The 11925-nt window shown below is 31.9% G+C and overlaps 1 protein-coding gene across 1 annotated transcript in view; it reads right to left on the bottom strand.

Moving 5' to 3' along the window:
• Window positions 1-264: 264 nt before the first annotated feature.
• LOC129226460 (leucine zipper transcription factor-like protein 1) overlaps window positions 265-11925 on the bottom strand; it is a 48628-nt gene continuing 36967 nt past the window's right edge. The window contains exons 7-10 of the mRNA XM_054861067.1: window positions 10100-10171; window positions 9625-9729; window positions 6298-6401; window positions 265-523 (exon numbers count right to left, since the gene is read on the bottom strand). Coding sequence (XP_054717042.1) covers window positions 496-523; window positions 6298-6401; window positions 9625-9729; window positions 10100-10171 — 309 coding nt within the window. The 3' untranslated portion in view covers window positions 265-495. The remainder of the gene's footprint in view (window positions 524-6297; window positions 6402-9624; window positions 9730-10099; window positions 10172-11925) is intronic.

Raw genomic sequence — 11925 nt, 5'->3', positions numbered from 1 at the left:
CGATTCGCATGTTTCTTTTTCTTATTTACAAAAGGGTTTTGATTTTAATGGAAAATCTTAGACTCAACTCAATTTAAGCCCCGAGTTAAAGAGCAAAATATATTACTAAAGACCACGAATATGAAAGTGACTTTTCAAACATACAAAACTGCAGTTCAAATCGGGTCATTCTTTTTGAAACACCTTGTATTTAACCCAACATGTAGATTTTTATTCAAAATGTGTTTTTAAAGTCATGCAAAATACATAAACTATCAACATAAATCATTTTTAATAGATATATATAATTTATTGATATATATTAAATACATATTTTGCAATCAAAATAGTTTTCTACATTTTGTGCAATGTAAAAGATGCAAAAAAAAAAAAAAATCTCACTAAGAAATATAACAATTATATATTTTAAGAATTTGTATGGACTAGATATTTGATATGTGTCAAAAAATAGGTGCTGTTTGTGTATCTTCACTGTCAAGCATTATCATTTCTAATTCAGTTATCCTGGTCACTTTCTTCATACCTATAAAAAAATTAGTAATAAATAAACAAAAATGATGCAAATATTCAGCAAATGTAAAATACAATTGAAATTTGCAATATTTCATCATTCAAATATCAACAAATGAGTACCAACATTGATGAAAATAATGTTGGCAAAAGAATTAAATTCATGCACATGACATTTATAAGTACCACATTAATAAAAAATATGTAATTTCTAATATTCAAAGATATTAACAAAATTACAATTTGAAAACAATATGCAAAAAAGCAGTAATAAAACTTCGTATTAAGAAATGAGTAAAATACGTCAACGTGTACACCAGTATGAAATAAAAGTAATTGAAAAGAGTTAGAAACTCAGTAAAGCTCTAACAAGTGCCTTGAAATAGCTGTTTGCTGAGTTTTTAACTCTCTTTAATTGATTTTATTTGTACTGGTATACACATTGTCCTATTTTACTCAATGAAAACAATGTTATGTTTATTAGCAACTTTACAATTGTTATTACTTTTACAACAAGAAAAAATACCGTTTGTGTACAATTTTACTTTTATAATTCAACTGAAACTATATTGAATAAAATTAGAGGATATATTTTAAAACATTCCGTGTCATATTGTTAGTAATTCATGATGAAATATTTTATGTTTAATGACAGATATCAATTTTTCATCACAAATGCAAAGTGTCTGCAAATATTTTGAGACATAATATATATATATGAGTTCTCTTTTTAAAACCAGTAACAAAAGTACTTCCAAGAAATTGCCTAATGTTTTAGGAACCAACCCAATAGTTTCACAAAATAAATACAGGGAAATTATTAGATGAGATTAAGTTAAATAAATGTCAGGCATTAAAGACTGCTCTTGCAAATGAATGCTAATGAATTTATGAAAAATCTTTTTTGGCAAATGTAAAACTTATGGTAGTCTATCATTTTGGTGATTATAACTTCCTGAACGAGTGATTTTACCATATTTCAATTGTCAACCAATGCTGAAGGGCTCCAGAGTGCATAGTTAAACTGGACAAAAGAAAGTGTACCACCCAATCAAGTTTATCGGCTTAGTCATATGACCTTAAACTCTTAAATGTTTCAGAAAAAAGAGACATAAGGGATTAAAATTGAAAAGGACATTTATGAGTTCTCTTAGTCATAAATTTCAGTGATACATAAATACTGTATATACTCGCATTCAAGTACAGAAATTTAACACAAAAAATAAGGTTTAAAGTTAGGGGGTCGACTTACAAGCGGGAAAATGTTTCAAAAATTGTTCAGAATACAAAAATAAAATGCTTTTCAATGTATGAGTTCTGTAAACAAAAGAGAAAACAGTAAATGAGAAGAAAAAAATTACTTTTCATGAAAATAAATTTGAGACAATGAGGGTTGTTTCCTTCAGTCAAAAGTATTGCTTTTCGTCACTGAAATTGATAGAATGAGTAAAAAAATAACATGGACCCAGAAAATACTTTCATTTTCCAAACAATTATATTTAATTCATTTTTTTAAATGTCCGATTTTGAAAACAAGGCATGGTCTTTATGACGTCACAAATGATGCAATTTGGCACATCATTCTACCACGTTTCCACATTATGACAATCAAGAGGCAAATTAAATATTGCACTCTATGCTTGCTTTCAACCATATCGTTGCCAATACATGTGAGTAAAGATGCGAATTAAATATTTTTCTCCAGGAATAGCAACAATGAATGGCATTTCATCATTTGTGATGTCACACTACAAAAACGTAAACAATTAAAGTGCACCGATTTAACGAATTCTTTAAAAATATTAAACTTGAACAAATTATTTAAAAAATGGTCAGATCCTATATTTTTAAGCATGCTCTTCCAGAAAAAAGTACTTTTAAAATTTTGGAAATGACCCCATTTGAAAATAATAAATGTAATCAGTGCTTTAGTTGGAGGAAAAAGCTTTGTGGGTAAGCATTCTTAAATAATTTTTTGCATATTTGCATTTCATTTGCAGATTCTATAGTTAAGTGTGTATCTGTTCAAAACTGCTACTGGTACAGCGGGAAAACTACTGGTACAGTGGGGCAAATAAATTTGTTCCGGGAGAAAGTTCGGTTCACAAAAACCTTATAAGCATACACGATATTGTATTACTAGAGTCAATACACAGAACTGCAGGGAAGAGGAAGTGATCTAAAGAACTGTTTTGTTAGAGAGCTGTGCTGGTAGATAGGCTACATGATGCTGATGTTAAGCCAAGGAAGAATCAATTTCTAAGCAGTAGCTTCTAATCCAAATTGTTATAAAAGAACCCCATAGCAGAAACAGGACGATGCTGCGACATGCAAAGCAGGTTCTTGAAAAAATCTGCAGACTATTCCTACACCGGGGGAGAAAATGACATGAAATATTTAAAGAAAATCGAAGATTCGTTTAATGCAGAAAGGGCATAAGTCCTGGACTTATGCCGCTTCTGCTTAACGCGAATGAAAGAATAGTAAGGCGCAATGTGAATATGGCAACATTATAGGCAGTTTGGATTTTTTGGTGTAATGAAGAACAACCAAATAACTCATGCACTCTAGCATTATTAAGGTAGCGGCAGGTCAGTCATTTAAGGGGTCAGGTGGGATTGTCCTGACTTTTATTTTTTTTTATATAAGTCGGAGGGGTTTTTATTGCTATCCTATGAAATTTGCATCGGTTTTCTGCCCGTTATCCTCCTCTCCCCCCTCCCTGTAAAAATTCGAAATCATGAGCCAGAGTATAAGTAAGGTAGAAAAGCATCAGAATAAAATTTGAATTTGCTCATGGATTTATTAACATAACTCTAGGAATTAAAAAAAAAAAAACTGTATGCTTTCAGTGAAATATAAATGCTGGTCAAAGTAAGATCAAAACTGTTATGAAACTTTTTCTGGACTGGAAACTTTTTCCGTTTTACAAGACTGCTCCAGACTTTTGTTTGCAGTTGCGAATGGGATTTTGGGACAGTAAAACAAAAGTTTAACAGAGATGACAGATTATTGCTGTGTGAACTCTCATCTCTTATGAGTAAAATTCTGCAATTACGTCAATCTTTCAATTTCTTTAAGTCAATGTTCACCGTCAAATCTTTTGAAATCACTGAAATCTGTAACTGCTAAAACAGGTGTCTTTCATTGAGATTTTGGAAAAACTACTCTATGCGATGACAAATGTTTTCAAATCTCAACATCCATGAAAGTGGAACATCAAGGGATAATTTCAGGCCAGCTATTTTATTGAAGGTTTTCAAGAGGATACTTTCATGCTCGCAAAGTAGTACTTGTCAGCTAAATCACATTTCCAACATAAAACGGAAAAGAAAAAATTTCATCAATGTAGGGTGAAATAATTGATATCAATGAGATTATTCAGAGCAATTTTGACTTAGATTTATTTTTAAAATGGGTTTCAAAAATTAATAGTTTCAGTTCTAATAGTTTGGTAGTTTAAAAAGAAAATAACATTGATAATAATAATAAACAAATAAGTTGTTCTCAGAAAAAATTGTTGCATTTAATTAGTGAATTTTTACTACAAAAATTTCATAAGAATGCAAACTCAGTTTTTATTTCACACCCCTGTTAGTTAAAGTGCTACAAAAATTGAGAGGAATATATGGCTAATTTAGACTTTATTGATATCTTGCTCAACTTCTCTCTGTCTTGAGTGATATATTTAAATTAAGTCTATTTTTCATTGTTTATTTAATTACACTGACTCTTGTAAACAATGACGAAATTCAACTTAGAACAGAAATAAGGGCAGCTTTCATTTAGTTTCACTTGTATACCAAACTTCTGTATGAATCTTTGCATTACTTTTTGAGATATAGCAGTCATATAAAACATGGAAAGTAATTCAGTGTGCCATCCTTTTGGGATGATTGAAGCTAAAAACAAATAAGCAACTCGCCCTTTAAGATATACCTGTAGACCAAATTTTGTCTGAATCCATGTATTACTTCTTGAATATATCAGTCACAAATAATAAAAAAGAAAGGGGAAAAAAGTCATTTGATTGCTCTACCCTCTTGTGTTATTGGTCCCGACATTATCCCGCTGCTGCTTGCTCACATTTTATTTGATTCTGTTCATCATTTCCTGAGAAATGTCAATCATGCATATCGATGAAAACGCTCAGATAGATTGTGCTCTACAGAAGGCAGCATAATTATGACAAATGTCTATTATCCTAAACAGCATTTAAAAGAGCAATTTAAGCATTACACCACGATGCTCTAAGTGTGATGAAATTTTCTGAATCTTCTGTCAACAGAACTTTAGTTAAAAAAAAGGTAATATTTCTTATGCTCAAAAATCGTCAAGTTTTAATGATTAAAGAATTTGTTATTTTGGGTACACAAAATTAGGATTGCACAAAGATGAAATTTTTAATGCTTTAGACATAATTAAAGAGATCATGATTTTAACAAAATTATAACATGAAATAAAAAATAAACAAACAAAAAGCATTAAAAAACTAAGTATTTTTGCAATTTTGAAAAATTTTTTCATTAAACAGGGTTCATACTCAATTTGGATGAAAAAATTCCATGACTTTTCCAAGACTTTTTCATGACTTCATAAAAATTTTCATGACCTTGTTATACGAAGAGAATAATACTATTTTATGTCAAATTTGCCAATTTTTTCGGAAATGGGCATTAGAAAAACTTTTACATGAGTGCCATTACCTCATAGGAGCACTTACTTGTGACTGAGAAAATATCAGTGCATACTACTGAAAGTAATAAATTATTCTTATTTGTCTTCATCACATAAAGTCAAGTAAAATAAAAATATAATGAATGCGATACACTGATGTTTAAATGTCTAATAATTATTTATTAAATAGGGCAGAATAGTAATGAATGGGATAAAAATTGAATAAGTTTAAAATAATAAATTTACTTCATAAAAACATTGCCCTTTGATGTCAATAGTGCATCTAATCACTCATGTAACTGGTCAGCACATTCATTCATTAAAATAAAGCAACTTTTTGCATTTAATTCATTTTTCCAAACCAGATATTTCAGCTGGCTAAAAGGATCGGTTTTGCGAGCTACATGTTGGGTACTACTGTTTTAGACTATTAGAATTCCCCCTTTTCCATGTTCTACTTCCTGACTAAAGTCTTCATTTTTAAACCTTCAACATATCAAGAGACATTCCGATAAATTTAATAATGAACTTTTTACAAGTAGTCAAAACGGACTCGGATGCAATTGAATTACACTTTTTGAGGGGAGTGGCAAAATCAAGAAAGTGCGAGTCCAATACTACAGAATATAAAATATAAGAGGTACTGAAAATAATGATGGGTTCAAAATTAGTAATGCCCCAGTAGTAAAATCACATCACAAAAAGAAAAGGTGAGCGGCTGTTACAGAAGCGGATGAAATTGGATTCCAAAACTCGGATTTGTTTTTGAGATCGTTCAATTTATATGCAATATTACTAAATCACTCAATATTTCTAGAGATCTTTTAGCAATTGTTGCTTTCTTACTGCCCAAGACATTTTTCCATGACTTGAAATAAATTTCCATGACTTTTACGAAAATATTAATTTTCCATGACTTTTCCAGGTCTGAAATTCGTTTAATTTTTTTCCATGACTTTCCAGGATTTCCATGACCCGTACGAACCCTGATTAAAAGAAAAAATATGTACTAACTCCACTGCAATTTAGTTGTGGAGCTGCTTTCCTAATGGAAGCTAAAACTGTTTTTGAAACTATTTTAACAGTGTTAAAAGAAAAAGTCCTAATTACTTCTGAAGGCGTTGTCTTAGGGATTTTATCTGCTCATTTTTTGACGATAGCATCTGCTTCATATTTTTAAATGCCCCTGTTTGACTAAACTTCAATTCTAATTCCTAGAAAGACAATTAGATAAGCATTAAACTTCAAAGTTAAATATACAACAAGTTTTCAATTTGAGAAAAAGAACATAAATTGTTAGGGGTGTATAGGCGGATTTAGGACTGAGTTCCTGGGGGGGGGGGGGGGGCAGGATTTTTTTTTCTTGGAGCAACATTTTTAATTGCCCTCCCCCCCCTCTCCCATGTCTTTGTCTGTTTTCTGTGATGCATAAGGCCATTCTTTACTTTTTTATGTGTCGTTTTCATTAGTGTGTGTAATCATGCTGTCCTTTTTAAATTGACCTTAAAAGAGAGGGGGCTGGTATTAAGAGAGTGACGCAGTGCTCCCTTTTAAGTGGGATATAGAATATCTTTAGTTTTAGGGGGCCCGGGGGTTACTTCCCCGGAGGAAATGATCTAAAATGGATATAAAATTCTGCATTTTGAAGTCTTATAAGGGTTAATTGGAAATAATAGGCAAATAATTTTTTAAGTTTTACGCTTTAAAAGTGTTTTGTGATGCAAGTTAATACTATAATACTTTAAAAGAAATGGTGCACAGACTTAGAGAATAGGTATCAAGAGAGTAACATTCTACCCATTTGAAAAATTCTTAATTTATACACTTGATAAGAAATAAAATTGAAGCACACTTTGCTTAGGAGTTTCAAAGACTTGTCTAATTATTTTCAAGGTTTGGTTAGTTAGATTGGGTTTTTGGCTCAAGAGCCCTGGTAGATTGCACTGCACTAATTCTTTTCAGGGATTTTAGAACCTATCAATAATTTGCACTTTCCAGTCTCTAAAATTGAGTAGTAAATTATACAGTTGTACAGTGTTGTTCAAACTTTGCAAGAAACGGCTATTTTAAGTTTAAAAGAAAAAATAAACTTTAATTTCCTATTCAAAAAAGAAAAAATCATGATTTTTTTTGTTATAAGATTTTAGAAGATAAGTTGTTACTATATAAACTCCTCCCAAAACTGGGAGCATTATCCCCTTTGCCCCGCCCCCCCATAAATCCACCCCTGCTCTTCTGAACTATTCAAAAAAAAAAAAAAATGATTTTTTTTTTAAATTTTTGGATGCTGTGTTGTTACAACATAAAGTCCTCCCAAAACTGGAGGGGGGGGGGCATTGCCCCCCTCTGCCCCCTGTAAATCCACCCATGTAGGGGTGTCCAAATGAAAAGGTACCAAATGTCACAAAAATGTAATCGTTAACATATTTGTGTACGTCTCTATGGGAAAACGAAGCAAGACATCTAAGGATAAGATTGGAGTATCCGGAGTATGTGTGGTCACTCTGCATGCGCAGAAAGATTCGAGGCTCTTATAAAGAGCGCCATCCAATTGATGCAGCAGTGCATTAGAGCATACTTGTTTAATTTCTTTGTTGCCGCTACTACTTGTTGAATTCTTTGAGCACAGAAAAACCATTAACTCTTATAGTATACTGTGAGATACTCCAAAGCCTATGCAGGTTCATCAAGAACAAAAGACCGAGGCTGCTCACAAAGATTGGTTCTGCCTCGTGATGACATGTGTCCACATGTCTACAGGGTCACCCAGGCGATACTGGTCAAATTCAAGTAGCAGCAACTTGACCAGCTGCCCTACACCCCAGACATGTCACCCTGTGATTCACATGTGTTTGATTCTTCGAAAAAGCTTTTGAAAGGAAAGTGCTTTAACTCGGACGACAAACTCGATGACACCGTGAAGGACCGTGTCTCGTCACGGCCACAGAAGTTCCCCGAACAAGGAATTCTTTGGTTAGTTAATCAGAGGGATCGTGGTGCTCAGGCCCGTGGTGCATACATCAAATAAAGTCCCCATTTAGATCCACAGTATCGTTTAGTACCTTTACATTTGAACACCCCTTTTATTTCAGATTAAAAAGTAAAGTTATCAAGAATATGGAAGAACACAATTATAATGAAGCATAGTTTTTATTAAAACTTCAATTCATCTTCAACATTTGAAACATGTAGTGAACTACAAATCGTAGATAATAATAACAAAAAAAAAATAAAAAAATTAGGGATAGACTGAATTTTGACGGATACCGGGCATCTGATGTCTTTTTGTCGACCGAATTCGGATATACAACTCTACAATTGCTTTCAGCTGCATTGTATGTTGTTATTTTTATGTAATGCTGATTCACAACAATAAATCTATCTTTTTTCACACGTCATTTCTTTAAAAACTTATTGAACACATTTAAAGACAATTTGTATTTTGATCTATAGTGTACTGGAGCAATGCTGCATATAAAATGAAGCACTAAAATATTGTAATAATATTAAACATTGTAATCAAAAACAAATTAGCAAACTGATTGCAGAAACGTGTTTCAGGGCTTCGCAGAATCAATTTTTCAATGCTAGGAAGTGTGAGCTTTTGGATGAAAAGGTATCCAAGAAAAGCAACAAGGTGGAACAGAACAAATATTAGCCCACAAAAGTGTTGAGTCTAACCTCATGAGAGGGTAAAATGGGCCATTTTTCAAAAAAGATTTTAATTTACTAGATTTATTAAAGAAGTATCTACAATAAACTTACATGGAAATATTACCTCAAGCTAATTATTTTCATATTTCAACATGATGTTGTTGAATAGAATTCTTCAATCGAATCTTCCAGTAGTTTAGGTCTAATTTTTGCAATATCAATGCTATCCTTTTGCAGAAACACATAACAATTTGCCATACTTGATTTTGCTTTTTTTTTTTTTGTACTTCCTTACTATCAGCACGTGTGATTTGTCCTATAAATATAACTACAAACTAAACAAAGGAAAGGTCAGTTAAGCCTAAGACCTGTTTTATCACATCCATAATAAAACAAAATAAAAAAATCAATAATTTTTCTTATTTAACCGCTTTCAGTGGATGTAATAATCTTCTGTCATTAGGCATAAAATACTTTAATTTATCCTCTATTCAACAATTTTAAGAAAGTTTGGAAGAGAGAGGAAAAAAAAAACTGCACACACATAAAAATTACTTTTTTTTTTCAAATGAAATGAATAAGTTTTTCTGCTTTTGGGGAAAAAATTGACAATAAAATTTGCTTAAAATAAATATTTTCTAAAAATATAAATGCATACTACAAAAACAAACCTAAGCACAATAATATGTATCAAATTCAACTATTAATTATGTATAATCATGTTTCAGGCAATTGCTCAAATAATGAAAAATATCAACTAATATTTCAAAATCAAAAGTTTACCTTCTCAGCTAATTGTAACTGAGATTGTACTTCTAACAATCTCTCCTTAGTTTGAACAAGATCACATTCTAAATGTTGTTGAGTAAAAGCACTTTCACACACTGTCTAAAAAAAAACAAAAAAAAAAAACACTCGTTTAAAAATTTAAGCTCACTAATTTAAATACAAGGCTAAAATGAAATTGAAACAAAGTTATTCAATTCAGTGGGCAAAAAACCCCTCCCCCTTTTCAGAAGGCTTACTATAAACAGTAGATTTTGTCTATAGTAAGCTTGATTATAGTGACAAGTCTTTTATAACAAAAAAAAAAATTTCAGTCCCTTCAGTCACCCATAAACAGTAAATATAATCCATCCCGTAGTGTCACTTGACAAAAATGTCTTAAATATTCTAGGCCCTTGGATGAAGTTATAAGAGTTTCATTTAATATAACAGTTTCAAATGAAAGAGAATGCAGATATGGAATGCAACATACCGTTTCCAATTCTTTCTTAACTTGAAGCATTTCAGTTTCTAAATGCTTTAAATCCATTTCCACAATGTCAGCCTAAACAGAAAGCAAAATAGAACCTTAGTGTCAGTTCACAGAATTTCAATTAATTTTATACATTTTAGTTGCTACACCCATTTTGATAACGCCCTTTCCTCTCATTATTTGTAAATGGAGAGTATTTTTGTAATGTTTTTGTGAATGGAAACTTGTATACAGAAAGAAGTTAAATTACATCATTTGCGGAAAAATATTTTAACTTTTTTTATTTTCCCCGGGTCAAAAGTTTTGTTTTTTTCCAATTTTTACAAAATTCAATTGTACATATTGCTTTAATTAATATAACTAAACAACAACATTTTTTAAAATCAAATTTTATACATGTTTTAAATTAGATCATTCAAGATATGCGATTTTAGTTGCATTGAAAAATAATCAGTTCTATAACTTTTTAAAAGACTAAACTTGAAATGTTGTTCAAACTGCCAGCAAAATAAATAAATAAATAAATAAATAAATAAATAAACAGCTTGTAAAGAAATAAAAGATAACCACAGGGGATTTGATATGCATTGTAACTACTAATAGAAATGTTTCTGGGGGGGGGGGGGAAATGCAGGGCATGAAACTGGTCAGTCAAAGTCAGTACAAGTCAGTATTATACAAATACAAATGTGATGACCAGCAACAGACTCTGGGCCCAACTAGGCAGGCCCTAGTCGGATCCCCAATGAAGATCAATGGCTCTCTTAAAGCTATCCACCCCCTTGCTTGTTACCGCCTCTTCCGATAAACTGTTCCAAGTGCCCACAACACCCTACTAAAGAAATAATTTTTCCTAATTTCCAGGTTAGCCTGAGTCGAATAGCTTAAACCAATGACCCCTCGTCCTGTTTGCTGTGCAAAAACTTAACCCATTTACGTCTTTCATTTTGATAAATTTAAACAACTGAATCATGTCCCCTCTGACTCTCCTGTGCTCCAGGTTATACATATTAAGCCTACTTAGTCTGTTATCATAGTCTAAGTTTGAAAGTCCCCTTACTAGTCTAATAACCCTTCTTTGAACCCTTTCCAATACAGAAATATCTTTCCTGAGATAAGGAGACCAAAACTGAACAGCATACTCCAAATGAGGTCTTACTAAACTCCTCTGTGTACATAAACTAGTATTTTCCAATTTATTTGCAGATTTATTAGACTATATATGATCTCGTTTTAATGCAAAAGAGCATTGTCTGAATTTTTTATCTGTAAATCTATACAACTATTAATTCTGCTCTACATAGTTGTAATACTCTGCATTTTATCATCATTGAAAGCATCCCTTAGAAAAAATTTCCTATTTTTGTCCAATGTGTAAGGTTAGATGAAGATAATATCAAAGCAATAAGTTATACATGACAACTACATTTAGTAAAACTTCAAGATGAGAAAAAAATTGTTATGTTTAAATTATTATCTTTATTTGCTGCCTTCAACTTTCATCATAAGTTCTTTCAGTATAAGTAAACTTAGTTTCTGTACAGGGTGCACAGAGTTCATCTGCACCTGACACAGCGTTTATCTGCACCTCCTATCTGGCCAAACATGGCATCGCAGTGCTTCCCCAACCCCCTTTCAACAGAGACATGTCTCCCCCAGACGTTTTTTTGTTCCCGCTCATCTAAAAAAAACTGAAGGGAAGATGTTTCCAGTCGATAGCGGGCATTCTAAAAAGTGTAACCAACAATCTTAATGCTATCCCTGAAGACGCGTTTAAAAAATGCTTTGACAGTGGGAGGACCGCTGCTATACCGGTGTATCAAAAC

The sequence above is a fragment of the Uloborus diversus genome, chromosome 7 (assembly GCF_026930045.1).
Source record: "Uloborus diversus isolate 005 chromosome 7, Udiv.v.3.1, whole genome shotgun sequence".
NCBI classification, from domain to species: domain Eukaryota; kingdom Metazoa; phylum Arthropoda; class Arachnida; order Araneae; family Uloboridae; genus Uloborus; species Uloborus diversus.
The sequence above is the reverse complement of the archived record's forward strand: the minus strand, read 5'-3'. Positions and strand labels throughout refer to the sequence as shown.